At 65.5% G+C, this 26,426-nt stretch overlaps 7 protein-coding genes across 9 annotated transcripts; 4 read left to right on the top strand and 3 right to left on the bottom strand.

The window, feature by feature from the left end:
- Position 1: 1 nt before the first annotated feature.
- Positions 2 to 4,777, bottom strand: CHLRE_06g310500v5 (uncharacterized protein). Its single transcript, XM_043063783.1, has 5 exons — positions 4,606 to 4,777; positions 3,930 to 4,485; positions 3,627 to 3,727; positions 2,285 to 3,298; positions 2 to 2,075 (listed from the first exon to the last, which is right to left on the bottom strand). Exons 2-5 carry the CDS (start codon positions 4,367 to 4,369, stop codon positions 2,044 to 2,046), a joined length of 1,587 nt encoding a protein of 528 aa, XP_042924489.1. The 5' UTR covers positions 4,370 to 4,485; positions 4,606 to 4,777; the 3' UTR covers positions 2 to 2,043.
- A 160-nt stretch (positions 4,778 to 4,937) lies between these two features.
- CHLRE_06g310545v5 (uncharacterized protein) lies at positions 4,938 to 5,409 on the top strand. Its single transcript, XM_043063784.1, has one exon. The coding sequence runs from the start codon at positions 5,023 to 5,025 to the stop codon at positions 5,248 to 5,250; it is 228 nt and encodes a 75-aa protein (XP_042924490.1). The 5' UTR covers positions 4,938 to 5,022; the 3' UTR covers positions 5,251 to 5,409.
- A 62-nt stretch (positions 5,410 to 5,471) lies between these two features.
- CHLRE_06g310550v5 (uncharacterized protein) lies at positions 5,472 to 6,967 on the bottom strand. The gene is made up of 2 exons (XM_043063785.1): positions 6,743 to 6,967; positions 5,472 to 6,412 (listed from the first exon to the last, which is right to left on the bottom strand). Exons 1-2 carry the CDS (start codon positions 6,752 to 6,754, stop codon positions 6,020 to 6,022), a joined length of 405 nt encoding a protein of 134 aa, XP_042924491.1. The 5' UTR covers positions 6,755 to 6,967; the 3' UTR covers positions 5,472 to 6,019.
- Positions 6,968 to 8,647: 1,680 nt separating this feature from the next.
- On the top strand, positions 8,648 to 10,050 carry CHLRE_06g310576v5 (uncharacterized protein). The gene is made up of 2 exons (XM_043063786.1): positions 8,648 to 8,952; positions 9,036 to 10,050. Exons 1-2 carry the CDS (start codon positions 8,706 to 8,708, stop codon positions 9,083 to 9,085), a joined length of 297 nt encoding a protein of 98 aa, XP_042924492.1. The 5' UTR covers positions 8,648 to 8,705; the 3' UTR covers positions 9,086 to 10,050.
- Positions 10,051 to 11,717: 1,667 nt separating this feature from the next.
- Positions 11,718 to 17,009, top strand: CHLRE_06g310601v5 (uncharacterized protein). 2 transcript variants are annotated; one of them, XM_043063788.1, is made up of 3 exons: positions 11,718 to 13,230; positions 13,445 to 13,699; positions 13,777 to 13,829. In XM_043063788.1, exons 1-3 carry the CDS (start codon positions 11,764 to 11,766, stop codon positions 13,807 to 13,809), a joined length of 1,755 nt encoding a protein of 584 aa, XP_042924493.1. In that variant the 5' UTR covers positions 11,718 to 11,763; the 3' UTR covers positions 13,810 to 13,829. The 2 variants fall into 2 exon arrangements, with proteins under 2 accessions (XP_042924493.1, XP_042924494.1); XM_043063787.1 differs by having other exon boundaries at positions 13,445 to 17,009.
- Positions 17,010 to 17,071: 62 nt separating this feature from the next.
- CHLRE_06g310650v5 (uncharacterized protein) lies at positions 17,072 to 23,784 on the bottom strand. Its single transcript, XM_043063789.1, has 8 exons — positions 23,209 to 23,784; positions 22,722 to 22,941; positions 21,193 to 22,419; positions 20,730 to 20,825; positions 20,383 to 20,460; positions 19,416 to 19,535; positions 18,953 to 19,060; positions 17,072 to 18,371 (listed from the first exon to the last, which is right to left on the bottom strand). Exons 2-8 carry the CDS (start codon positions 22,788 to 22,790, stop codon positions 17,922 to 17,924), a joined length of 2,148 nt encoding a protein of 715 aa, XP_042924495.1. The 5' UTR covers positions 22,791 to 22,941; positions 23,209 to 23,784; the 3' UTR covers positions 17,072 to 17,921.
- A 93-nt stretch (positions 23,785 to 23,877) lies between these two features.
- On the top strand, positions 23,878 to 26,394 carry CHLRE_06g310700v5. 2 transcript variants are annotated; one of them, XM_043063790.1, is made up of 5 exons: positions 23,878 to 23,962; positions 24,072 to 24,177; positions 24,493 to 24,560; positions 26,030 to 26,104; positions 26,301 to 26,394. In XM_043063790.1, exons 1-5 carry the CDS (start codon positions 23,960 to 23,962, stop codon positions 26,346 to 26,348), a joined length of 300 nt encoding a protein of 99 aa, XP_042924496.1. In that variant the 5' UTR covers positions 23,878 to 23,959; the 3' UTR covers positions 26,349 to 26,394. The 2 variants fall into 2 exon arrangements, with proteins under 2 accessions (XP_042924496.1, XP_001691337.2); XM_001691285.2 differs by having other exon boundaries at positions 23,888 to 23,962.
- Positions 26,395 to 26,426: the final 32 nt, after the last annotated feature.

Consider the following 26,426-nt stretch of genomic DNA (forward strand, 5'->3'; position numbering starts at 1 on the left):
GTTGTCGGCCCTGCTGTGCATGCAAGCCAGCACGTGAGCCAGCACGCCCTCGCCAAACACACACACGCACGCGTGGGGCCGTGCACCCAAAGCCCAATCAGCCCCGACGCCAGCGTCTGCTCTTGCAGAGCCTTGCGCCTTGCCTCGTGCTACCCTGCCCTCTATGCGCTGCGCAGATGTGGAAGAAAGCTATGCAGTGCGCCAGCCCATGTCACTTAAGCCTCCCCCCCCACACACACAAACGTTGAAATGCGGCGCCGGAAGCACGTGCGACGCACTGCCCGCTCGGCAGCGCACGTGCACCTACTCCTGTGGCCCTGCCCTTGACGTCGCCATGCATGGCGCGACCGCGGCCACCGCGCGACGTCCAGACCGAACCTGCTGCAGACCAGGATCACTGCAATATGTTCACTCAAACACCGGCCATCATTACGCGGAGCTCCCCAATCTAGCAATTCAGCACCGCTACACGCGTTGTGCATGCCCCAATGCCTTCGCTCTGTGTGCATGCGTCCAGTCCTTACCATAGCATGAATCTCCGGCACACTTTGGTGCAAATTTCTGTCTTCGGCGGCGCCACTATGCGCCGCAGCAGTGGCCGCAAGCGTGGCCTTTCACTCGAGCCCAAAGCTTCGCCCAGTCCCTATGTCGCACAGCCCCAGAGGGTACAGCCGTGCCTTTCACTGACTCGATTTGAGTTCCCACCCGTGTTCCCACCCGGCATGTGCTGGTGGTGTTAGGCGGTGTGGACACAACACGCCCAAGCAATTCCACGAAGAAAGACCTGTACACTCCACACTCTGGCATCCCCTTGGCTGCCGCGTTGCCCTACACGGGCTTTTTGTGCGCTTGCTCGCGCAGCCTCCGGGCCGTCGATGCTCAAACCAAACCCGCCCCACTCACACCGTCACACGCTCTCGCTCGTTACTCTCACACCAACACGCTCCTACACGCTCATGGGACACTAACGGCTCTGACGGGCGCACACAAACGAAACGCAACCCAGGCCTTCCCAAAACGCGCTCATCCTCCAAACCTGGGAGGCTATGGTCAGTCAATCGCATACACGATACAGCAGTAGGACACACATGAACAAGCTCCGAGCCGAACAGCCGGAGGCGATGTGGGGTGGGAGCCACTTGCGGTGCTCGCGGGTCGGGGCGTACTAGGCATCCCTCTCGCCGACCGCTCCGCCTTGCCCCGCCCGCCTTCGTGGCAAGTCATGTCCAGACATCATCACGCCACACTCCCCCTCCAAACAATACTTCAACAATCGCTCCCACACACTCGCGCGCTGACGCGTTCACAATACATTACAACACAAGCAGAGCCGCACGCCGCCTCAGCAAGATGCCCAGTGTACGCGGCGAACGGTCTGTTGTGTTGTGTGTCTGGCTACATGACCACTCACCTACACGCAAGCCAGCTCACGACAGGTTTGCGTGCAGCAACATTTGAGGGGTCAGCCCAGACATAGACAAAACTGGAGTGGTGGTGCTGCAGGCCGCACCCATCCCTACACCCCTGGCCGCAATGAGGTGGCCCAAAGAAGAAATTTAAGCACGGCAACGAACAATGGACGAAATCGAATCAGGACAAAACACATGAGTCCGACTCCAGGGCCACACAGTCGGCCCCGGAATAAAATATCAAACAAAGCGTACACTGCACACATCGGCGCCAGCTCCCATTGCACGAGGCGCTTTTGCAGGCTCCGCACCCGCACCCTCACAGTAACAGCAACGGGCCCGCTGGCACGTGTGTCGCGCCTCTATGCCACTAACCCGCCTGCTACTGGGTCGGTCAATCCGTTGCACTCGGGGTCAAATTGCTTTCAACGGAGCATTTGACTGAGCGGTGCTGCAGAGCACCAGCTCGGTCTGCTCCACTTGCGTGCGCTACTGAAAGACTGTCGTGGTCCTCCTACGGGTGATGAATCAGACGAGCTACTTGTAGTAACATGGCGCTGCGTCCGGAAGCGCGGAAGCAGCATTCCGCGGCAGGCCCAGTTGCCGCACTGCCACCTGGCCGCCACGTGGCCGGTCAGCAAAAGTCTGGGACGCAGTAGTCCAGGGCTGCAGCGTACGGCACACAAAGGGGGGTATGCACATCTTACAACGCCAACACTGCATGGACTAAGGTACGACTAACAGGCAGTTGCCCACGCTGCCCCAGGTGCTGTGGAAGCAATCACGCGTGAGCTTTATAGCACGTCACATGCCACTGCAGTTGGGGGCCTGGGTATTGCAGCCGTGACGCCAGACCCTATGCATCCTCTGCTCACCTTCCACTGCCGGCGGCACAACACCCACATCGCTAAGGTCCTCCATCATCGCCACCGGGCCGCCCGCCTGGTGCATCAGCGCCTGCGGCCCCGCCATGGCAGTAGCAGGGGCAGTGGCGTGCGGCGCCATGACCGACATGGCGCCGCCACGCAGCTGCGGCTGCGGCTGCGGTTGCGGCTGCGGCAGTGGCGGCTGCAGACCAGGCCGCATGATGGCGCTGGCCGGCCCGGGCTGTAGCACCATGTGCTGCTGCTGATGATGCGAGTGCGTGTGCGTGTGCGAGTGCTGCGGCTGCAGCATCGACGAGCCGTACGGCTGCAGCTGCGGCATCTGCATCTGGGGCACGCCGCTGGAGTTGTGTGTGGGCAGCATGGGGTGATGCGGCTGATGGGGCTGTGGGGGCGGGGCGTGGGGCGCCAGGACGCCGCCGGGGGCGGACCCGGGGGCGCAGGCGCCCGCCTGACCAAAGGGGTGCGGCTGCAGGTGCTGCGCCTGCTGCGCCACCGGGTGCGGGTGCGGCGCCTGCTGCGGCACCATGGCGGCCGAGGCGCCGGCGGTGTCAGCCACTGCGCCAGCGGCGGGCCCGGACCCAGGCCCGGCTCCGCCGCCGCCATGTGGTGCAGCTGGTACGACCTGCGCGCGCGAGTGCCGCGACTGCGGCGGCTGCCGCTGCGGCGCCTGCTCCTTGCCTGTGCCCATGGCAGGGGCAGCGGCGGCGCCGCCTGCCACTGCGGATGCGGGCGCGGCGGGCGCTGCTGGAGCTGCAGCCGTCTGCGGCTGCGCCGGGCGGGCGCCACCAGCGGCAGCCGCGTCGGTGCCGGTGCCGGCGCCTGGGCGGTGCGGCTTTGCAGCGCCCTCCTGCGGCTTCGGCTGAGCCGCGGCGTCGGCGGGCCCTGCAGCAGCTGCCGGCGGCGCGGGAGCCGGGGCGTCTGCAAAGCCACGCATGGTGCGGATGATGTTCCGCAGTGCCTCGTTCTGAGACTCCACCAGCTCAATGCGCTTCTCAAGCAGGCCTGTGCGGCAGGGGGAGAAGCAAGCAGGGTGTTAGCGGTGCAGGTGGGAAGGAAGGCTGCTGTGCAGGTGTATGTGTGTGGGGGGGGGGGAGGTGAGGTGGTGGGTGTCAAGACGTGTGGACCACACGTGCGGGCGGCCTGCAGGCCACTCAAACCCAACGCGACCGATTTGCTTCACACGCGCCACCAGACAATACCCGCGTCGCCAGACTCGCCACCCACCAGCGCCACCTGTCACCCCATACGCCGCACACACCCACGCGCCCGCCTGCACCCCCATGGCCCCACTCCCTCCCTTGCTCGCGCCCTCCCTCCGCCCCTCACTCACCTATGTGGCTCTGCTGCTCTCGGATCTGGTCCTCCAGCGAGGTCACGTACTGCTTCTTGCGCTCGCGGGCCTGCTGGGCGGACACGCGGTTGCGCAGCAGCCTGCGGGAGAGGGGGCGACGAGGCCGGACCGAGGGACCAGCGTGGGAGCGAGGGTGAGAGGGAATACAGGTTGGGAGCGGAACTATGTCGTGCTAGCACTCGGCCGCATGCATGACTCCAAGACCAGCGAACTGACTCATTGCACCACATGCACTGCCGCTCCATTATGCCCACTCATGGGCACACGGCCCACACCCCTCACCTCTTGAGCCGCCGGGCATCCTTGTCGGTGCCGCACCCTCCAGCCGCCAGCCGCGCCGCCAGCTCCTCCGGACTCAGCTTGCTCAGCCGCTCCAGCTCACCATCAGAGGCGTCGCCGGCGCCGCCCGAACCCGGGCCCCCACCGCCGTCCTCGTCGTCGTCGTCTGAGGAGTCGTCATCCCGCGGCCGGCTCCGCCTGCTGCCTCCGCCACCTCCCCCCCGCTGGCGCTTGCTAGACCCACCGCCACCTCCGCCTCCACCACCACCACCGCCAGAGGCGGCCTTGTGGCGGCCCGCGGCTGCGCGCTCGGCGCGCGCCTTGGCGAGCTCAAGCTCCCCACGTTGGCTGGGCGTGAGGCCTGCGCCACTGGCGGCCCCCGAGGAATTTGCGCCCCCGCCCGCGCCCGCGCCCGCAGTTGCAGCAGCAGTGCTAGAGTCCATTTGAGCTCCGGGGCCCGCGGTGGTGCCCAGCTGACTCGGTCGCTGCGACGCTCCTGCGACCGAAGATGGGTTTGACGCCGGTTCGTCCCCCGCGGCGTCCGCTGTTACTTGCCCGCCTGCAAAAGGAAAGGAAATAATTAGTGTTCAGTTAGGGCAGCCCGGTGAGCGGTTCCGCTGGTGAAGTCGGTCGACTCTCCCGAGTGGTTGCGACTCTGTGTGGTTGGACGACTGCGCACCTCTGGTTCCGCCCCCCGCGCCTTGACCTTTGGGCGACGCCCTGCTGGAACGTGTCCTAAATGCTACGCCTTGTTGCTTTGTCGCCAGAGAGGCCATGGGTGAGTGCAAAACTACGGTGTCATGAGTCGACAAGGGCAAGCGTTTAGGCGCAGTCGAATTTCACAGCCTAATTGCGAACGCAAATTAAACTAAGGATTGCGAGTGATTTCAGGCGAGAGGCTGGGCGTCATCGCCTCAGGGCACCGGGGGAGTAACTGAGCGAGTGGCTCATCGGTGCCGTTTCACCAAAACTTCAAACACCACCAATCGACACCACAACCCCTGCTTGGAACATAATCCTATCATAATTGAATGCATTTAAGGTGGGCGATGGCTGTCCCTCCAATTACAACCGCTTGCTTGCACTTTCCAGTGGCATGGTACTCCTCCGACAGCTCCAGACCGATACGTCAATTGCAGAACAGCGGCTGCAGCAGCTGCGCGGCCAGGTCGCGACCGAGGCGCAGCGTCACAGGGAGGCGCAGGAGCAGCGGCAGCTGTGCGAGAAGCCACCGCCGTTGCCGCAACAAAAGCCGTATAGGCCCCCGCTCTTTTCCCGATTCCTATACCCTGAGGACCTGGAGGAGATGCAGGAGCACTACTAGGCCTGACGGACGCTCAGTGGTGGGTGACTGTGGCAGTGGTGGGTGACGGACGCTCAGCGGTGGGTGACGGACGCTCAGTGGTGGGTGACGGACGCTCAGTGGTGGGTGACGGACGCTCAGTGGTGGGTGACTGTGGCACAGTTACTTTCGGGCACCCCCCGTGTGGGCATGTTCCGCACAGACATGCCGACAACTTTCTTGTCCCCTGCCTGAGCTGGGAGCTGCATTCGTTAGCCATGTGCTCAATGCCCGTGACCTTGAACGAAAAGCCCCTCACCCTAGTGCACATCTCCCAACGGCCCCACGAGCATTGCGCAACCTCAGTTCTCCAGTCAATTCATAGAAGATGTCGTAAGTGGGCACACCATGCTCAAATCTGCAGCTGCAGCTCCCTGTCCCAGCATGCGCTAGCGCTTTCCGCCAACCACGTCAACGCGGCACGTCCCCGGGAGCTGACACGGATCCGCCCGTCGCCCTCATCCGGCAGCGCCTGACTCAGCTAGCCGAAGTGAACGCTACTGACGTGCTTTACAGAACTTAGCCCCTGAGCCCAGCTATGGTCGCCGTCATGTGTGCAGTGAGTGTCCGACGCTGCACAGCTGTGTGCTGCCTGACCCAAGGCATTGCTTAGCACCCCACCCTTGGGACGGAGTCAGGGACGGGACGGGCCTGGAATGAAACCGCATGGCTTTGTTACAGAGATGCGCACAGAGCCGCCAGCCAGGCCGCTGACTGAGCCTGGCGCCTGAAACATTGCCACAGCGCGTGCCTACTTGCGGCCGCCACCGTGCCGACGCTCCCGCTGCCACGCCCAGAAGAAGCGCGAGCGCGCGGGGTCGCCGGTGATGCGGTTGTAGACGCGCACGCCTGTGTCACGCAGCCGCTGGATCTCCGCTGACTCGGCTGCGTGCGCGGCGGCGGCTCCTCCTGTCACCTCCTTGACGATGCTGAAGCTGAATCCGTCCGTCAGCCGCTCGTACCGCTGCGCGTCGTTGCGCAGCAGCTGCGGCGGCTTGCGCTGGTGCTGCTTCCAGCGCTGCTGCGGCTGCGCCGTCTGGCCCACGTAGACGCGCCCGTCTTCTCCGTGCGTGATGTGGTAGATGAAGATGGGCTTGCTGTCATGGCTGGGACCGGCTGCGCCCGCGCCAGGGCCGCGGCCCTCCTGACGACAGGCGAAGGGAGGGGGGTGCAGGGGGGAGGGTTCCCCTCCCCCCGCTGGGACGAGGAGCCGAGGAAGGGGGGTGCAAGGGGGAGGGTTTCCCACCCCCCACTAGGGGAGAGGTGAAAGAGAGGGGTGCGGGGCTGCCGAGGGAGAAGGTGCAGGGGGGAGGGTGTCCCTCCGCCCGCAGGGTCGTGAGGAGCGAGGGGGCGGGGGGTCGTGAGGAGCGAGGGGACGGGGCGGATGAGGGGGGCGGGGCGTCGCCGAGCTGCCACTTCGCGAAAAGGTCGCTCAAAGTTCATGGCATTCGCAATTGAGCATGGCTTTGCGCACCGATTCTATCATGGAATACAGATCCTCGTGCGCTTGCAATTGCTTTCGTCTTAGCCGATCGGCGAGCGCGCCTTCACATTTCCTCGCGAATGCCCTTTCTAATGCGCTTATCTGTGTCGGTAGTAACTTGCAACGTAACTTATTGCTACGCGCATTTTCGCGCCGGCGAAGGAAGCGCGGTTATCGGCTTCGTTCATGCGCTGCACTCGCTCTCGCGCCCTGGAAATAAGATCAGGCATACATGAAGCTGTGATCAGTCGTTAATGCTAATCAACTCCGCCTGAATCGCGCTGTGCGCGACGACGCACAGAATTGCGCCACACTTTCGACCCCATATGTAGATAGCAGCGCTAGCGTTTGCGGTGAGCCTTGCTAGGGCCCTAGGGCTCTAATCAGCTAACTCGTTCTACTCCGCTTGGTTGCGTTAGGGCGCCTCGGCGCCCTGACCCTCCTTGTCGGTAGTAGTTCCTGGCCGGCCTTCGTGGCCGCGCCAATCCCCTGTGGCGCCTCCATGGCGTCCCTGGCGTTGCTTAGGTCAGCTGTAGTGCGTCAGTACTGCTCTGGCTGCGGCGCGCCACTCAGTCGGCGACATCATCGTCGCCGTCCTGCCGAGCGGACCCCGCTCTGGCAATCTTTGCCGAACATCATGACTTCACACCGTGGAGCCTTCGCGACCTAGCGTGGGTGGCGCGCCTGCTCGCCGTTCGACCTCGTCCTCATGGCTTCGCGATGCTTCTGGCGGGGCGCTCGCTGCTGCCGGGCTCGCAGTGGCGTGTCGCTGAGCGGCTCTTTCGGTAACGGCGGGCCGATTGGAGCTGCTGGCGACTCTTGCTGTGGGCTGCTGCCGCGGCCTGACGTGGCGCCGGGCTCGCTGCGCGTGAACAGGGGCACGCTGCGGCGGGAGCCAGGACCGGCGTCTTCCGGGCGGCGGCGGCTGGAGCTGTGGGCGCATCTACACACCTCGTGGTGTGGCCAGTGGAGAGACCTGCTTGGCGAATGCAGTCTGGCGAAGGCAGTCCAGCGAAGGCTGGCTGGCGCAGGCCGACTAAGCGAAGGCTGGCTGGCGCTGTCTGCTGTGCTAGGGTGTTGCGCGGCTGTGTGGAGTTGGTTGGGCGGTGGGCGTGTCTGCACCGCCTGCGCTAGGGTGCGGGCGCTGTGGCTTGTGCTGTCTGGTGGGTCGGACCGGCTGATCCTTGTGGTTCAGCGAACTTGCACGGCCCTAGGCCGTCGACAGGATGCAGCTTCGGGCTGCACCCAACAGTGTGAGGGCCCTGCCCTGTTGGTGCTGGTGTTTTGGGGTAGGAGTTGCACTTTGCAAAGTGGCAGTCAGTCTGACGCCGACCCGCGGCTTAGGTGAGCAGCGCTAGCGTTTGCGGTGAGCCTTGCTCGGGGTTCCTCCCCTCCTTTAGTGAGGCGAGGAGCATGGGGGTCATTCGAGGTTCTCTCCTCGAGTGTGCGTACGTGTCTCGTGCGTTTATGAAGCCCTGGCTTGCCCGTGGCTGTCATCCCACATGTAACCTCTATTCGCTAGCGTGGACTGCTGCCGGTGGTGGAACACGTGCGCGCCCGGCACGCTGTGTTGGCTGTGCGCTGGCTGCAGCACATGCACGGCTCTGCGGCCGGCACCTACGTACCGCCGTGGACAGCCGCCGCCACCGCCCTGGTGCAGCAGCTACACACGGCCGCCCACCCCCTCTGCGTCCTGACGATGCAGCGGGCGGCCGGCGGTGTCGGACCCGCTGCCGATGGCTGTGCAATCTTCGGCCAGCCGGTGGCGGCAACCTGCCCGGCCCTCGTGCGCCTCCTGGGTGCCCTCAGCTACCTGCCTCCGGTCACCATCCTACGCCCGGCTGTGCTGGTGCCCGGGCCCTGGTGCTTTGCACTTCCGCTCTGGGGCAATCCTGTCTTGCCGTGTGCGGCGGGGCTTCAGGCGGGTGGCTTGGAACGTGACTTCCCGGCTCTCATGGCGCTGCCGGGTCTGCTCACGCTCGGCACGGCAGTGCGGTGCTGGGAGGCGCTGGCCGCGGTGCGCCAGCTGGTGGCTTCCAAGCCGGCTGGTGCGCTGGGGCCGCGCCTCGCGCGTCGCTGCACTATGCAGTACAAGCGGTCCGTCCTGCGCCCCATCCTGCGCATTGCGGATATGGCGCGCGTGCCGCCGGAGCTGCAGTCCGGCCCGGATGCTGCTGCCCAATTCTCCGCGCTGCTGGCCCGTGTACCGGCGGCGTGGAGGGTGGCGGCGTCGGCCACATTGCATGCGCCTGGCGGCGCGGCCTCCGCGCCTCCTGCCCCCCAGGTATGGCTGCTGCTTGCGCAGAGCCTGGGGTGGCGGCATGGCGCGGCTGACGTGCCCTTGCTGACCCTTACGGTGAAGCAGGCAACCCAGCTTCAACTTGCGCCTGCGTACGACGCACTCCGCGTGCGTCACTTGGCCTTCATCCAAGAGGCCTACAGCGGCGCCGCGCCGCCAGCGGAAGCGATTCATGCGCTGCGGGCGGCCCTGGCGCGGCTGTGGGCTTTGGTGTGGGAGCCGCGACACAAGGAACCGCTCTGGCGTCTGGCAGTCAATGGGTTCACGGGCTTTGGGATGCTTGCGGCGTGGGCCGCAGATGGACGCGTGGAGAAATGCCCGTGTGGGACTCAGATGACTGCTGGGGCTAGGGTTCATCACTTCTGGGACTGTGTGGTGGCGGAGGCTCTGCGTGATGTGATGCGGGAGCATGCGAATGTGGACATCACACGGAACCAGTTGTGGTTAGTACAGGCGCCACCAGGGCTATCGCAGGCGGTGTGGGACATCGTGTGCTTGGCTGCTGTGGCGGCCCTGGAATCCGGCCGACAGCGCCTTTACGCTTGCCGTGATGCTGCAGACCGGACTGCGGAGGTTGCTGTTGTGCGAAGGATCGGTGTGGAGGTGATTGCGGACTTCTGGTCACGGCTAGCTGCGTTTGTGAGTCTGCGTCGGCCTCCGCGCCGCTGGGACCTTGTCCCGAACCAGCACCCATTCCTAGCGTCAGATGATGTTGGAGGGGTTATCTTGGTAGGGCCAACAGCGGACTCGCCACCGGCCTCACCCTAGCTTGTCAGCTTAGGGACTCGCAATAAGAGGTAGTCTTATGACGCCGACCCACGGCTTAGGTGAGCAGCGCTAGCGTTTGCGGTGAGCCGGGCCTGGGGTTCCTCCCCTCTCCGGAGGCGAGGAGCATGGGGGTCATTCGGGGATCTCTCCTCGGGTGAGCGTGCGTGTCTCGTACGTTTTTAGGGCCCTGGCTAGTCCACGGCTGTCGTCCCACATGTAACCTCTATCAGCTAACTAGTGCAAACGCAGACCAGAGCATAAGGCGTAGTTGGCTTGCAGGCGGCCAAACGCTATCTGCGGTCGGCGGGGTCTGGGAAGGTGTGTTGTGCAAGGTAGGTAGGCCCCCCCTTTGTGAAACGTATAGGTGCGCCGCGTCCCCTGCGGGGGCCGGGGCACGCCAACCTGCGGCTGGGGCTCCGACAACACACCCTCCACCTCGTGCCCGCCACATCTTGCCGTCGTCGTAAAGCAATCGCGGACTCACGGACGGAAGTGCAATCGTCGAATCGCCGCCACCGCCGCCGCCACAGGCTCGCGGCGGAGGGGGGCGCAGGAGGCAGGTTGAGACGGGTGGATGGCGTAGGAGATGCGTCGCATTGCTGCAGCGCCATTGTCCCGCGCAGAGACGTAGAGTTGCGCAGACCACAGTCCGAGAGCTCCTTGCTAGCGTACTGTCTTGCACCGGTGGGGCCACGGGGGGGGGGGAACTCTCACATACCTTGCATTGCAGCGCCGCAACCCGCGGCATTGTCCCGCGCAGTTTGCCGAAACCAACTCGTTGCCCCTGCCCCTGCAATGCGCTGGGCCAGACGGCTGCGTGCATCAACCTTGCTCCTAACTGTCTCATTCCCCTGACCTACCACCACTGCGAAGCCCCTCACACCTACAAGCCCCTTGCCAACTGCATGCCCGCTGGACCGCAACCGGAACTCCAACCGGATCGTCTGGGGCTCATCCAGTCACACGTCACCCTGAGACCACAACACAGAATGCTCCATCACTTATGTCTCTCCCGTTGGGGTTGGGTTTTGCCCCGCCCCCGCCGGGGTACTACTAGTATCACGCATGTCCCTCAGGCCTGGGGCCATCATCGGGCTCGGTGCACGCGCACCAACAATGGTGCACGTCACGGCCATGTCCACGTCCTAGACATCCAACTCACGCATCCTAGCGCGACTCAAGCTGCTGAGCCATCTACGTAAGCACCTGCAACGGCCACGTCCCCCCATCAGTAGACAGGCGCAGGAGCGAAGAATTCTCCACAGCCGCCGCGCTATTCCGCACCACCTGTCTAGCACGCATGGCCCACAGCCACCAACACACATGCTTGCCGGCTCAGCAGCCGCCGCAGTACAGCCTGCATGGGGGGGCAGGGGGGCGGGGGGCAGGGGGGCAGTTGTTGTTGTTGTGCCCCAACCCTGCCCCAACCCTGCCCCAACCCTGCCCAAAACCTGCCCAGAACCTGCCATCCCAAACCTGACCCAACCCTGACGACCCAACCAGTTGAGGCGGAGTGACGGAGCAGAAGCAGAGCAGAAGCAGAGCAGAAGCAGAGCAGGCAGCAGCAGAGCGCCAGGCGCTCGAGTTAGCATCACCATCCATTGAGGAGCGCGCGAGAGAGCGAGCGAGCGCAGGCAAGAGCAGGCGCCGAAATGCGGCAACGTTGCGCGCGCGGTCTCACCTGCGGCCGCGGCGGCTGCAGCTGCGATAGCTGTGTGTCGGTGCTGTTCCTTGCGGAGCTGGCAGGGCCTTATGGCCCGCCCGCTCACGCACAGGCGGAAAAGGAGCGATACCGGCGCGGCTGCGAGTACTTGTGGCCGCTGCGGTTCCCATCGCGGCGCCCGATCCGTGCGATCCTAAGACCGGCCCCCTTTGGACCGTTGTTTTTCCTGCTCTTTCGCATTTCAGCTTATTCTGCTTATTTTCCAGCCAATTGTTAGCTCCCATGGTTAGAGGCAAACCTGCCGGTGCTGTCAAGGCCCCAGTGCTTGAGGCGGGCTTGCGCGGCTACTGCGACAGCCTGGAGCGCGACAATGCCCTGCAGCAGTTCCGCGTGCCACAGCGCACTCCATTGCTGCAGCTGCTTGGCTGGGCATTACGCCACGGCGTCCTTACGGGTGACGAAGTCGCAGCGTCCACGCCGCTCGCGTGTCAGACCCGCCCTTGCTACCTGCAGCCCCTGCTGCAGCACCTGCCCGCCACGCTAGAGCCCGCGCTGGAGCGTTACGTGGTGGCCAGCTCGCTGGCAGGGCATCGCGGCAGCGTGATCCTTGGCATTGGCGCCAACACCGCCATTGGCGCCCGGTCCCCATCAGCCCTAGCACCAAGCATGCGCCGCCGCCGCGCCGCGGCGTCACGGCACAGCACTGCGTCAACGCCAGCCACGGCCACTGTCGCGTCACTTAGCGACGGAGACGTGCTGCGTGACCTGCAGCTGGCAGCGGCGGCGGCCGTTTTCTCAGGGGTGCCGGAATGGGCGCGGCCAAAGCCTGCGTTGCCGTCTGCACGGCGGCAGGCAGCGGCGGGCAGTGGCGGCGGTGGCGGCAGTGGAGTTGGTGGCGCCGGTGGTGGCGGTGGCGGCGATGGCGGTGGCCGCGGCAGAAGCAGAAGCAGCAGCAGCGGGCTTGGGAGTATTGGGAATGACAGTTGGAGCAGCAGCAGCAGCAGGTTCTGCGTGGACCCGGCCTGGGCGTCTCTGCCGCAGCGCCACCCAGAGCAGCAGCTGGTGGCAGCGGCGGGGCAGGCGGTGGCTGCCAGTGGAGGCCACGCGGTGGTTGCGTCGGTGGCTGTTGGTGGTGCCGTCGATATAAGCATTGATGCTGTGACGGATGCTTTGCGGCAGGCGGCTAGCGCCACAAGCAGGCGTCGTTACCCAGCATGGCACGCAAGCCTGCCGACAGGGCACGCCGCAGCCGCGAGCGGCCTTCTGGCGCGCCCACGCTGGTTGGCTGGTGCTGGTGCCACCACCAGGCCAGCGGCGGTGGCAGAACTGCGAGCCTCAACGGCGTCGGCAGGGCAGCGGGCGATAGCTGCAACACGTGCACAACCGCGGCTAGCTGCTGCTGTCACCAGCGCTGCCAGCAGTTGCAGCGAAGCAGCAGCGGCAAGCATGGCCTCAGCGAGCAACAACGACGTGGCGGCCTTCTGCCTGGAGAACGAACGCACAGACGCCTCCTCAACGCAGCTGTGGGAGCTGCTCAACACGCAGAAGCTGTTGAAGCAGGCCTTCCTGCCGGAATACTACCCGTCTCCCCGGGGCACCCCGCTGCATCCGCTGCTGGCCACAGTCATGACGGGCCCCTTCACTGACGTACTGCCCCCTGCTCCTGACTGGCAAGGCGTCTTCAAGACGCCCGGCTGCTGGCACAAGCCGCTGGATCAGCTGGCGAGCAAGTACTTGGCGAACGTGAAGGTGCGTGTTGTGCTGGCGGTGGTGGTTGGAGGGCGGTGGTGTTGGAGGGCGGTGGTGGTGGAAGGGCGGTGGTGGTTGGAGGGCGGTGGTAGTGGAAGGGCGGGGGGGGCGTTGGTGGTGGGAGGGCGGTGGTGGTGGTGGGAGGGCGGTGGTGGTGGGAGGGCGGTGGTGGTGGTGGGAGGATCAAATCTGACTGTGTCCATGCTCTCTGCAGGTGCACGTGCAGGCCAGAGTGCGCAAGCGCGTGGAGCAGCACGTGCGCGCCATGGAGCTGCAGCCTGATACGCCACGCGGCACCAAGGGGCTGCTCATTGCCTCCGTGCTGGGGCGCCCGCGACCGCTGATCGCCCACAACCAGGACTACAGCCAGGTCATGGACTTCCGCACCGCCATGGGCGCCGTGGGCACAGAGCCGCCGCCCAAGGACCCCAAGTACAGCCACGACCTGTTCCTGCTGCACCTGCACCTGGCGCGCTACGGCCCCAAGGAGCGCTCCTACCTGCCGGTCGTCAAGCTGGGCCGCCGCTTCTGTTATGTCGATGGCAGAGTGGCGGCCGGCCTCACCGGCGTGTCTTATGAGTGCGTGGAAAGCAATTCGGGCGGCGGTGGCGGTGGCGGGACGCCGCGGAGAGGGCGGCGGGGAGGGCGGCGGCGGGGACAGGCTGCATCCGGCGACGCTGCTGCTGCCACCATTGCTGTACAGCTGGCGCTTGCGGGATTGCCAGGCCGGCAGCTTCCCGATGCCGCTCCCTCTGGCACCCCAGCAGCTGGTGCTGCTGGAGGTCCCGGCTTGCCTCTGCATGCAGCAGCGGTGGCAGCAGCAGAGCAGTCCCAAGCACAGGCGCGAGCTGTGGCAGCTGCGCGGAAAATTATCTGCGAGGCAGCACCAGCGGCCGCAGCCGCCGCCAGCAGTCAGGACACGGAGCCAAGCAGCAACCGCCACCGCAGCCTGGCGGAACTTTGGGGCCTGACGCCCGGCCAGCTGGCAGCCAAGGGCAAAGCAGAACGGCGCCGCAAGCGACAGCTGCTGAGGCGTGCGGCCCGTGCCGCGACCAAGGAGGAGCAGCCAGAGCTGCGGCGGCACGAGAGGCAGCTAGGCAGGCGTGCGGTGCACCGCACTGTACAGATATTGTCCATGGAGACGGATGGGCTTTCCGCGCGCCTGACAATCACACGACCACAGGATGTGCGACCGCACATCCAGCCACTACCCCTCAGCAGCGGCACAATTGCCGATGCGGCAACAACAGCAGCGCACCCTGCGGCTTATCGCAGCTCATCATCAGCAGCAGCGGGGCGGGTCGCTGCGTCTCCCAGCAGCGCAACGGCGGCGGCGGCGGCGGCGGCAGCGGCGGGGCGAGTCGCTGCGTCTCCCAGCAGCGCAACGGCGGCGGCGGCGGTGGCGGCAGCGGCGGGGCGAGTCGCTGCGTCTCCCAGCAGCACAACGGCGGTGGCGGCGGCGGCGGCAGCGGCGGGGCGGGTCGCTGTGTCTCCCAGCAGCCGGCCTGCCTTTGCAGGCATTGACGAGGGCTGCGTCAAGCTGCTGGTGGTGGCGTACAGCCATGACGGCAAGACCCCCCCGCACGTCATCGTCGTCACGCGCAGCTGGTACTACCATGAGATGCGGTATCGAGAGCTCACGGCCTATGGCAAGGACTGGCGGCGGCAGCAGCGCTCCGGCATCCTGGTGGCACACCAGGCGCTCTCCGCCTCTGGTGGGCTGTACAACTGCGACCCTGCCAAGTGGCGTGCATACCTGGCTGTCCAGCGGCAGTACTGGCCGGCGCTGCTCCAGGAGTCCGTCATCAGCAAGCAGTTCGCTCAGCGGCGCATGCTGCTGCTGTCCAACAAGCGCAGCGCTCAGGACCGCGCGGCCAACCGCGTGATGCGGGCCTTGACGCACGGCCTTCCCAAGGAACGGCCGCTGGTGATCGGGGTGGGCAGCGCATCGTTCAGCCCCACTGCCGGCGGCGGGGCGCTCGCAGCGCCCAACACAGCAATGCGCGAGGCGCTGTCGCGTGTGGCACAGCGTGAGCGGCAGGCGACAGGGCGTTCGGTGAAGATAGTGCCGGTCTGGGAGCACCGCACCACCCTGTGCTGCTCCACGTGCGGAGCAGAGACCCAGGGCGCCTGGGTGCGGCGCAACGGTGTGCTGAGCCGCAGCGGTCGCATCCGCCACTGCATGGAGTGCGGCACGTCCCGTGACCGCGACGTGCAGGGCGCGCGCAACATGCTGAGAATCGTGGAGGACGAGTACGACGGGCGGGGGCGGCCACTGTACCTGTGCCGCCAGGAGCACCTGCCGAAGCCACCCCCCATGGCGCCGGCAGTGCCCCGCTGCATCCTGCCGCAGCTGCCTGATGGCCTAATCGAGGCACTGGACGGCCGGCCGCGCGGCACAGTGGCGGTCATAGATGCGCTCAGCGCGCTGCAGGCGGAGGGCGACGTGGCGGCACAGCGTGCGGCACAGGCGGTGGCCGCGGCGATGGACCAGCAGGTGGAGGCCAGTGGCGGCAACTCTCTGGTCGGCGAGCCACAGCTGCAGGCCATTGACGTGCGGCTGGCTGCTGGCCCGCCGGCAGAGGTCATGGATGCGGCCAGCGGCCGGCCGCGCGGCACAGTGGCGGTCATAGATGCGCTCAGCGCGCTGCAGGCGGAGGGCGACGTGGCGGCACAGCGTGCGGCACAGGCGGTGGCCGCGGCGATGGAGCAGCAGGTGGCGGAGGCCAGCGGCGGCAACTCTCTGGTCGGCGAGCCGCAGCTGCAGGCCATTGACGCGCGGCTACATAGAGATTCAGTGTTAAGTTGATAGGCGAAGTAATTAAGGAATTTCAGGATTTTCTTCAGGGTTCAGGGATCAGAGTCAGGTTCAGGGTTCAGGGATCAGAGTCAGGTTCAGGGTTCAGTAGACGTGGACGCTGAGTGCGGCTGAGTGCGCCGAGGGATGTGGCAGGTGCAGCGTTCATGTAGCAAGTGCGGATTTCCATCGGTCAGGTTCAGGGTTCAGGGATCAGAGTCAGGTTCAGGGTTCAGGGATCAGAGTCAGGTTCAGGGTTCAGTAGACGTGGACGCTGAGTGCGGCTGAGTGCGCCGAGGGATGTGGCAGGTGCAGCGTTCATGTAGCAAGTGCGGATTTCCATCGGTCAGGTTCAGGGTTCAGGGATCAGAGTCAGGTTCAGGGTTCAGGGATCAGAGTCAGGTTCAGGGTTCAGTAGACGTGGACGCTGAGTGCGGCTGAGTGCGCCGAGGGATGTGGCAGGTGCAGCGTTCATGTAGCAAGTGCGGATTTCCATCGGTCAGGTTCAGGGTTCAGGGATCAGAGTCAGGTTCAGGGTTCAGGGATCAGAGTCAGGTTCAGGGTTCAGTAGACGTGGACGCTGAGTGCGGCTGAGTGCGCCGAGGGATGTGGCAGGTGCAGCGTTCATGTAGCAAGTGCGGATTTCCATCGGTCAGGTTCAGGGTTCAGGGATCAGAGTCAGGTTCAGGGTTCAGGGATCAGAGTCAGGTTCAGGGTTCAGTAGACGTGGACGCTGAGTGCGGCTGAGTGCGCCATTGACAGCGTTGCACAGGTTCAGCCTCGTGTGCCCAGGCAAAGCAGGTGTCGCCGCGTCAGCCTGTACCAGAGCAGCCCCGCTGAGCGAGCTTGCACTTTCGGGCACCCCCCGTGTGGGACATGCCGACAACTTTCTTGTCCCCTGCTTGGGCTGGGAGCTGCATTCAGTTGTCCATGTGCTCAAATGTCTCGTGTCCCTGACCTTGAACGAAAAGCCCCTCACCCTAGTGCACACCTCCAGACGGCCCCACGAGCATTGCGCAACCTCAGTTCTCCAGTCAATTCATTATGGTTGCGATATTACAAAGAAGGGACAATCCGACCAAGCAAGGGTGCCCAGCACCCAGGTCAAGAGGGACCATCTCCGGCCCGAAAGGAAACCACCCTCCCCCCAGTTGGCTACCGACCTTCCACAACCGTGCAACAGGTCTTCGCGTGAAGCGTGTCTCGGCAACTGCACAGCGAGTCGAAGCTAAGCCAAAGCCCGCCAGAGCCCCACCAACGTACAGCAAACCGCACTAGCGCACGAGGCGCAATCAAACCGGCGAGGCGACAACGCAGGTACACCGGGCACGCAGTCCGGCGACGCCCACGCCGACGCCCCACACCCACAGCGCACACACCAGAGGCACACCGCTCCACCACCCACGAGCAAATTAACTCCATCACTTATGGGACAGCTTTGCCAACAGCAAATGCCCGTGTCGACATGCGCAACCCCTCCTCCCCCAGGCTCCCTGCCAGGGGGCTCTGCTTCCAACGCCAACAATCCACTGCCCGCCGCCCTTCGCGCTGGCCAAGAAGATCTCGAGCCTTCAACCAAACCTGAGCTCCTTAAACTGTACAGCTCATCATCACAACCTCCACACACGTGTGCGCCTCCTGCATTCTCAACGGGTCCCGCCAACCCCAGGCACACACCTCTGCCTGCGTGTGTGGCTGTGATCAGCCCCACCCGGCGCGGTCTGCACCCACTGCTGCTGCGGCTGCTGTGCCCACTCCGCACATGTCTTGTAACCTGCCTCCTCAACTTGTACCTGCCTACACTGTCCACTGTCCCATGGCCCCTACGGCCCGTCTGCGCTCCTTCCTCCTCCTTGCCGACAACCCTCCCGCCGCCAACCGCCGCCCCAGCTCTTCAGCGGCCGCCCTTCACCGCCCGCCGCGCCGCCTCCGCGCTCTCCTTCACGTACTCCGCGCCCGCTGCCACGCCGCCCTCCACCGCGCCCGCCACCTCCTGCACCGCCCCTTTGACGGCGTCCACACCCGCCACCACCCCGCCCTTGACGGCGCCCACCACGCCGCCGCGGTCGCCCGCCACCCGCTCAGCGCCGTACGACACGGCGCCGGCGCTGCGGTCGGCGGCACTGGCGGCGCCAGTGGCGGCGCGCGCCGCGGTGCTGGCGGCGGTGTCGGCGGCGCTGGCGGCGGCGCCGGCGACGGTGTCGGCTGCGCGCGTGAGTATGGAGGGGTGCTCCTCGGCGCGGTTGCGGTAGGAGGGGTCGCCGAGCAGCGCCACGAAGGGCGACCACAGGGGCTCGGTGGCGGCGGGCAGGTAGCCCAGGGCCACAGCGTTGAGCACACGGATCTGTGGTGGGGGTGGTGGGGGTGGTGGGGGTGGTGGCGGTGGTGGGGGGGGTTACATTCATGATTAGTTAAGGAAGTGGTAGACGGTAGACCATCTTGCGGAACATCAAGCGTTACCGTGGGGGGGGGATGTTACATTCATAATTATATAAGAAGTGAAGGCGGTGGTGGTGGTGGTGGTGTGAGGGGGACAAACGTGAAACGTGCGTTGTAATAGCTTATCTGCTCGTCAGCGGACCTTCCGTCCGTGTCCCCCCCACCGTCGCGGCCTACGAAGGTCCTGGAGGTAAGCTTGCTCCCAATGCTTCTACGTGGTTAGAGCCAGCGTGACACCCAGGCACACCACCACCACCTCCGTGTGGCCCCCGTAGAGCAAACCCGGGTCCCAGCCCAGGAACGTCGGGCCGGGGCACACACATATACGTACACGCGCATTTTCCCCCGCCGCAGCTCCCCCTCCCTGTGCCTGGCTACAACTTCATTTCCTGGCTACAGCTTCATTGCTTAATTCATCATGAATGTAACTTCCCCCCATCCCACCCCACCCCATCACCCACCCCAAAACCTCTTGTCACACCTCACCAGGGTGGGCAGCTTGGGCGCGTTGTGGATGGCTCCGTCGATGCAGGTGACCACGTCCTGCGACCCGTCCGCCGCCGGGCCCTTGCTGATGCGCAGCTTCACCGTGCCCTGGGGCGGGCAGGGGCGGGGGGGGGGGGCGTGTGTGTGTGTGTGAGCGGGCAGGGGTGTAATGGGGCGCACGATGGGGACGGGGGGGGGGCGCACAGAGATGATGTACACGTGTGGGCGTCGGCGTGTGCGGAGGTTGGGGTGTGGGGCGCTGCGGAGGTTGGGACGAGTGGGTTGGGGGATACCTTGGCGGGGCCCACTGCACCCGCCGCCCCGACCCAACCCCCTTGCCTGCCTGCTGCTCTATTTATGTTCCCATATGGGTCAGGTGGACACAACCCCCCCGCCCCCGCTGCCTCCACCCCACTCCAGCCCCCGCCCCCCCCCTTCTCGCCCTCCCCCCCTTGTCGCCCACCTGCAGCGGGATGGTCTTGGGCAGTAGCCAGGTGGCGGGCAGCCACCAGGGCCGGTGCGGGCTGAGGGCGGCGGTGAGGAACAGCTCCAGGGCGGTGCGCTTGGAGTCCAGCTCGGCGTACTGCAGGGGAGCAGAGGGAGGGGGGGGGGTTGCAGGGATGTTTGGAAAAGTGGTACAGGGGGAGGGGGAGGAGAAGGGGGGAGGGCGGATGGCCATTCATGATGTGAACGGTGTGCATCAATGATGCAAGTGCCCGGGGGGGGGGCAGAGGCCAGTTGCCACGCAGGTCGCTGCCGGTTCAGCAGCCGGGGAGGCGTGTATGCATCCCCATCCCAACTGCCTCACGCTACTGTACCGTACCTTTACGCAATCACCGCGCACCCCCCTGAAAATTTTAATTATTTTCGCACCGCGCACCCCTAAAATTGTAATTATTTTGCACCGCGCACCCCCACTTGGGGCTGTTTCACACTTCCGCGCACCCAAGACATGCGCATTTCATACGCAGTGCCGACGCCTTGTAACTGGCAACCCACCATACGTCTCCTCGCCTCGCCTCAGTTGCCGTTAGCCTCTAGCGATATGGATATGGATATAAAGCACAGGTGGCGAAACTGGGGGTTTTAGCGATTTTTCGTCGAATGCACGCCCATCCGGGTAATTTTGCACCACCGCGCACCCCCTCCAAGATTATTATGACAACTCCGCGCACGCCCCCCCCTGGGGTGCGCGGTACTGCAGCATTCGGGACATTTTAATTAATTACATGCGCGGTGATCTCCTTAAGGTACGGTACCCATGCGTACCCCCCCCCGGTGGTCCAGTTTGTCCGGTCTCCTCCTCCGCGTCCTCCACCCCACCCCACCCTGCACCCCCTTGCACCCCCTTGTACGCCCCTGCCCCCCCCCACCTCCCTGCCCCCGCCCCCCCCCACACACCTCCCTGCCTGCCCCCACCCGGCGCCCACCTTGACCATGGCCGGCTGCATCTCCACGGCCACCGCCCACTTGGCCAGCCACACAGCCACACGCATGGGCTCGCGGCCCTGCGGGACCGGGTGTGTGGGGGTTTGCATGGGAGTGTGTGCGGGTGCGTACGGCAAGTGAGGGTTGACGTGGCGCACAACAGAGTGGTGGTTGCGGCATTCGATCATGCACACCACGTGGCCTGACCCACATCCACACCCTCGCCCTCACCCACGTTCTCGCAACCCGTTTCACTCTTCCCCCCTGGCCCCCGGCCCCTTTTGCATTGGTTCCATTTAATTTGGGCTGGTATCTACAACCCCCCCCCCCCCCCCACACACACACACACCTGCAGGTAGATGGGCGGCGCGTCCCAGGTGACCTCCACGTCCAGGTGCCGCGCCGCGTCCCAGTGCTGCTCCATGTAGCGGGCGGCGGCCAGGGACTGAGCGGGCGGCGGGGTGGGAGGGCAGGAGGGGGAGGGTGACGGGTGAAGGGAGGGGGAGAGGAGGGGGCAGAGTGGAGGGGGCAGAGGGGCGGGCCAGGGGAGGGTCAGGAGACGGAGCCAAAGGGGGAGCAGGGCATGCCGATGGCCACACGCGGTCGCAGCAGGCGAGGACTGGCGGTGGGTGGAGCCAAACCATGCCGCCGCCCAGCCCACAATATCGCGATCGCACCGCCAGCTCTGCACCTGTACCTGCTGCACACACGTACCACCCACCCCTCCCCTCCCCACCCCTCACCCACACCACCCGCTGTGACCAAACCACCCCCCAGGCCGCCACCCCCACCCCACCCAGTCGCTCGCTCACCCTCAGGCCGTCCACGGTGTTCCTGTAGCGGCGCGGCAGGCTGTTGTAGTCGCGCCACTCCGCCGCCGCCAGCTCGGGGCAGGCGGCGGGCGTGTGTGTGGGCGCCGCCGGACTCACCGTGTGCGCCACCGCGCCGTCCGTGGCGCCGCCCGCCAGCGCCGAGCGCAAGTCCGTGATGCCGCCGGTGGTGGTGGTGGTGCCGGTGGTGGTAGACATGTTGTTACTGTTGTTGACTGTTGTGGGTGTTGCAGAAGTAGTGGGCTCCGGGTAGCGGGGCTGGCTCACACGCGGTGAGGTCTTGGGCGGCGGGCTGGTGCCGATGGTGGCGGGCAGTGGCGCGGTGCTGAGCGCGAGGTCGACCTGGTGGGTCAGGGAGCCCAGGAGCAGCGCCGCGGTGGCGGGCAGACCGGCGGCGGCGGCGTCTGCGGCGTCTGCGGCGACGGCGGCGGCCTCTTGCAGCTCGGCGGCGGCGGCAGGGTCGGCGGACGCGGCGGCGACGGCGCTGTTGCTGGCGGCGGCGGAGCTCAGGACGAAGGCGGTGCCGACGGCGAGTGCGGCGACGTCGTCAGCTGTGGCCTGCGGGATGCCGAGCGCGTCGGCGGTAGCGGACAGGGCCTCGACCTCTTCCTCGGCTGCTGCTGTGGCTGCTGCTGCTGTGGCTGCTGCGGGCGCCGCTTGCTCCGAGGGCTGTTCCAGGTAGTCAATAGCGCCGCTGGGGTCGTACACACCGTACACAGCAGCGTCTTGCTGCTGCTGCTGCTGCTGGTGGTGGCTAGGTGCTACTGCCGGTGGCGGCGGTGCTACTGCCTCGACTGCTGAAGGCCGTCGCGGCGGCTGCTGCTGCGGCACGGGCACGCCCTCCAGCAGGGGCAGCACGTCGTCCTCGGGCACGGCCGGCTGCTGCGCGAAGGCGGCGGCGGCGGCGGCGTCGATCTGGGCGGCGTCGGCGGTGTCGAGCAGGCTGCGGTAGCTGGTGCGGGCGGAGTTGGCGCCGGACAGGGGGCCGGTGAGCGGGAAGGACACAGGCGAGGCGGGCCGGCCGGGCTCGGCGGCTGGAGGGGCCGCGGCGTCTTCGGCAAAGGCGCTGGTGGTGCTGGTACCGGTGCCGGTGCTGATGGGCGGGTGCGGGCTGAGGGCCGTGTACACGCCTGGGACCGGCAGCGGCTGGTCGGCCGGCGCGGCGGTGTCGGGCGTCGAGTGGTGGTGCTGCTGGTGCTTGCCTTGGGTCTGCGGTGCGGTGAAAGAGTGTGTTCAGCCAAGGTAATGAGTGTAGGCGCAGTGGGGCGGGGCTTGGGGCGGCGGGCTGTGCACATACAAAAACGCGATGTGGGACAACGTCGCCGCCGCCACCGGCTGCTTTTGCACATCTGGCTCCCGCTTCCACTTCCCCACTCGAGCCCTGCCCAACTGCCACTATGAGCGCGTGTATCTGCCCCGCCCGTGCAGTCCTTGTCGCCGCCGCCGCCGGCGCCCAGTCGCCGTTACCCCGCTGCAGCCCCGAGCCCCCACACTGCAAGCAAGGCGCTCACCTTGGCTGCTGCTGTTGCTGCGGGCCTCTGGTCGCCACGAATCTGGTGGATAGCAATATCGTGCTCCATATTTCCCTCCGGCTGATAAGCGTGGAACTGTGCGATGCCGGAAACGTGATCCCGAGGTCCCGAGGGCCGAGGGCGCGGCGTGTCTGAGCTCGAGCGTTGACGCCTCGGCGGCGGCGGGAAGCAGCAAGCTTGCAGCGTTGTGCACCGGTATCTGTGACAGCAAATGCTGGTTGTGAATTGCAGAGTGGCGGTAGGCGGTGGCAGAGTGCCGCGAATGACGCTTCCCGTCTGACCCATGCCGGCACCCCGTGGGACTTCTCGGCACTGGCACTGGCGCTGGAACCAGGCCCCACTGGCACTCCATCAGGCCCCCTCTGCACTTGCGGCTCGCAGTTCCTCCCCTCCCTGCTACAAACAATCAACAGTCCTTTGCCAACCCTTCTGAGTCGCGGTGCCTTTGCGTTTGGGGGCCACCCACCTCGATGCGCCGTTGCTGGCCGGCAGTCAGGAGCGCCTGCCTTGTTGGAACTGGGGGCTGGTGGCATGCGGCGGCCCAAGCAGTCCAGCTGCAGCAGCTAGGTCGTGACGTCGGGTCGTGTGCCTCGCACCCGACAGCACTCGGCATCTCCACAGGCCGCACCCAGCCCGGGGCCCGCGTCGCAGGATGGGAAGGCCAGCTGACAGGTGTCCGCGGGAGATATTTGGCTGGCACAGGCCCGGGACATCTGCCCAAATGCTTCTTGTTGTTGGTTTGAGCTGCGCATAGACAGCACTGGCTGAGGTCTCATCGAAAATGCTCTGCAGGCGCAGAGCCACGTGCGTGTGTAGCTCCCGGGATCACGGTCAAGACTCGGTGTGCTGCTCAGCACCCGCACCATCCAGCTGCGGTGCCTGCGCAACCTGCAGCCCCTGCCACATGTTATCGCATTCCCCAGAATGCTGACAGTGCTCTAAAACCGTGTTGCAACGCCGTGTGCTTTTCGCCAAGCCCTCGGGCACGCATGCGAAGCCGTGCTTGGCTCCCCAGGGCCACTGTATTTCATGATTGGACTGGTAGCTCACTTGACAATGAAATCGCAAATATGGCAAAACCGGAAAGCGCAGAGCGAGCACCGGCGACCATTTCAGTACGGGGTGCCCCCATTCCGTGGCCCAGGCAAAAATTCCGAGCCCGCGCTGGTTTTCTCTCTCTCCCCTCGTTGTCTCGTTCCTTCGGTCAGCCAGGAAAAATGGTGAGACAGCCGTCAGCGGGGTTCGGACGCAGACTGGCGCCACAGTTCGGCGCTCCAAAAGCAGCGGGTCCTGCGGCGGTGGCTGATGTTGCTACCAACATGGCTGTAGGTGAACGTTCCTAAGACCAAGCGGGCGTTCTGCAAGGGGTGCAAGAAGCACATGATGATGAAGGTCACCCAGTACAAGACTGGCAAGGCCTCCCTCTACGCGCAGGGTGAGTTGTTGAAGCTGTTTTGATCTGAAGGTCACAGGCGAGCAGGGAGCAGCGGAGAAGCAACCGGCGGCAGTGGAGCAGCGGCAGCCGCCTCCACAGCGAGGAGCCGCGACTGGGGACTATGCTGTCCTGGACTGGAGCAGCAGTCTTTATCCAAAAATTCAATTAATGGCATGAAGCCTGGGAGCGCTGGAGCGGGCGGGGCAGCTTTGTCGGCTCGGAGGCGCTCACGCTCATGGACTGGCGACCAGGCCAGCTGCAGCTGTGTAATGACTATTTTACCGAGTTGTTGATCGTTGGATGCTTCTTGCGCAGGCAAGCGCCGCTACGACCGCAAGCAGTCGGGTTACGGTGGTCAGACCAAGCCCGTCTTCCACAAGAAGGTGCGCGACAGAGCTGGCGCGGCATGTTATGGGCGTATCTTGAAGTGGTGACCGTGGAGGGGTGGGGGTGGGGTGAGGCTGAGTGCTGGCGCAGCGGATGGTGTGGTGACCTTGTAGGGGGGGTCTCGAAAGGACCAGCCGATGGCTATGCAGCAGCATGCTGACGCGGAAAACAGCTGCTGCACTGCAAACTCTGCCATTGGAGTGTGGGGAAGGGCGCAGGCTTGCAGTGGACTGGCGAGCACTGGCGCCAGAGCAGCAGCGGGCATGGGGCTCGCGACGGTGACACCAGTGGCAGGCCTGGCGGCCAAGCATGCAGGAGCAGCATGGATTTGCGGCGGCTGCGGCGGCGGCTGTTTACCGTGGCAACTGAAGGATCAGGGCGAGATCAGCACACGCAGCAGTGCCAGGAGTCACCTGGCAAACATGGGCTGGGCGGCAGTGTGGCCTCGCGGCCTGTGGTCGCAATGCCCGGCCGCGTCCAGGTGGCAGGTAGCAGCTACTGCAGCCGATGCCGCCGCGGCAGCTTCGGCGCAGAGTATTCACGGCGGCACGATTATGGCGGCACGCAGCTATCAGGCCGGAACGGTGGCGGGAGGATGCGGCATTGCGTTACCTGTCGGGGCTGGGCAGGAGCGGCGGCAGCAGTCTTGAGGGGGAAACGCGGCCACGCCGGCGGCGGTACGACTGGAGCAGCAGGAGGGAACCCATGGCTCGCCGGGTGGTGCGCACAGCGTTAAGCCGCAGAGGCGCTGCGCGGATCGCATGCAGCGGGCTACGGGCGCCCCTTTGGGCGTGCCCCCCTGGCAAGCAGTGGCCGGCGGCGGTCGGGAGCTCCTGCGGCACAGAGCTGTCAGCAGTCAGCATGCTTAGGATGCGCGGACCGGCGACGGCCACGCGCAGCCGGTCAGCTGATCTGTCAGTCAGCAAGCGCCGGGGTAGTCCTACCCGGGAAAGCTGCAGCAGTGGGGCGGGTTGCGAGCGTCTGGACTGCAGCCGCGCCCATATGCTGGGTGGCTGCGGGCTACGCCTGCTGTGGTCAGCGCACGGGGAGGGGTCGGGGCGCTGCGGGCCCGCCTCAAGTGCCAGCATTCACAAAGCAACTCGTCGACGGGAGGCGGGCATAGGCAGGGGTCCGTGCTGGGAGGCCGTTTTCTGCTTGCTGCGCTGGTGCCAAGCCGTTGATGCATGTACCATGCTGAAAGCGCTGCTGGCATAGTACGGGCCTGCACGGGACCGGGAGTGGGAGTGGGGCCGCGGGTTGTACAGTCGGGACTTTACGGGAGTGGGCCGCTGCGTTGCTGCGCGCCCAATGCCATGCGGCTGCTGCACACGTGGGACCCTGTGCCTGGGCTGGGCTCGGCGCTGCAGAACGTCCGCGATTGCAGCGCAAGTGCTCATCTACCGCCAGGGGTTGCTGACCGATGTTGTCCTGCCGCTGCTGCGTGTGTCGCGCCTACCCACCACAGGCCAAGACCACCAAGAAGATCGTGCTGCGCATGCAGTGCCAAGAGTGCAAGCAGACCTGCATGAAGGGCCTGAAGGTGGGTGGGGCGCCAGATGTGGGGCACTGATACGCTTGCGGGCTGTGTTGTGGCACGGATCAACAGTAAACCGGACGAAGCATTGTGGCTGGGGTGGGGAAGCGACAGTACAAGCCAGCAACTTGTGCCCGTGCATGCGCCAGTGGCCTCTGACGCCGTTCGCTCCGCTCCAACGCTCGCCCGTTCTTCCCCACAGCGCTGCAAGCACTTCGAGATCGGTGGTGACAAGAAGAAGGGCAACTAAACGTGGCGGCCTACCGGCGGTTAGGAACGTGTAACGAGTCCGCGTGAGGCAATGCGCCCATGAGTCGTGTGTCACACG

The sequence above is a fragment of the Chlamydomonas reinhardtii genome, chromosome 6 (assembly GCF_000002595.2).
Source record: "Chlamydomonas reinhardtii strain CC-503 cw92 mt+ chromosome 6, whole genome shotgun sequence".
NCBI classification, from domain to species: Eukaryota; Viridiplantae; Chlorophyta; class Chlorophyceae; order Chlamydomonadales; family Chlamydomonadaceae; genus Chlamydomonas; species Chlamydomonas reinhardtii.

Excerpts from the sequence above, each read along its gene's own strand:
- CHLRE_06g310500v5 (XM_043063783.1), bottom strand. The coding sequence starts at position 4,369 with ATGGACTCTAGCACTGCTGCTGCAACTGCGGGCGCGGGCGCGGGCGGG. Across the intron at positions 3,728-3,929 it reads GATGCCCGGCGGCTCAAGAG|GCTGCTGCGCAACCGCGTGT; the intron begins GTGAGGGGTGTG and ends CCTCTCCCGCAG. Across the intron at positions 2,076-2,284 it reads TGTGCCGCCGGCAGTGGAAG|CCCTGGACTACTGCGTCCCA; the intron begins GTGAGCAGAGGA and ends CGTACGCTGCAG.
- CHLRE_06g310545v5 (XM_043063784.1), top strand. The coding sequence starts at position 5,023 with ATGGTACTCCTCCGACAGCTCCAGACCGATACGTCAATTGCAGAACAG.
- CHLRE_06g310576v5 (XM_043063786.1), top strand. The coding sequence starts at position 8,706 with ATGGCGCTGCCGGGTCTGCTCACGCTCGGCACGGCAGTGCGGTGCTGG. Across the intron at positions 8,953-9,035 it reads ATTCTCCGCGCTGCTGGCCC|GTATGGCTGCTGCTTGCGCA; the intron begins GTGTACCGGCGG and ends CCTGCCCCCCAG.
- CHLRE_06g310601v5 (XM_043063787.1), top strand. The coding sequence starts at position 11,764 with ATGGTTAGAGGCAAACCTGCCGGTGCTGTCAAGGCCCCAGTGCTTGAG. Across the intron at positions 13,231-13,444 it reads AGTACTTGGCGAACGTGAAG|GTGCACGTGCAGGCCAGAGT; the intron begins GTGCGTGTTGTG and ends TGCTCTCTGCAG.
- CHLRE_06g310650v5 (XM_043063789.1), bottom strand. The coding sequence starts at position 22,790 with ATGGAGCACGATATTGCTATCCACCAGATTCGTGGCGACCAGAGGCCC. Across the intron at positions 19,536-20,382 it reads TGCAGCCGGCCATGGTCAAG|TACGCCGAGCTGGACTCCAA; the intron begins GTGGGCGCCGGG and ends GCTCCCCTGCAG. Across the intron at positions 18,372-18,952 it reads CGCCCAAGCTGCCCACCCTG|ATCCGTGTGCTCAACGCTGT; the intron begins GTGAGGTGTGAC and ends CCCCCACCACAG.
- CHLRE_06g310700v5 (XM_043063790.1), top strand. Across the intron at positions 24,561-26,029 it reads AGCCCGTCTTCCACAAGAAG|GCCAAGACCACCAAGAAGAT; the intron begins GTGCGCGACAGA and ends TACCCACCACAG. Across the intron at positions 26,105-26,300 it reads CCTGCATGAAGGGCCTGAAG|CGCTGCAAGCACTTCGAGAT; the intron begins GTGGGTGGGGCG and ends TCTTCCCCACAG.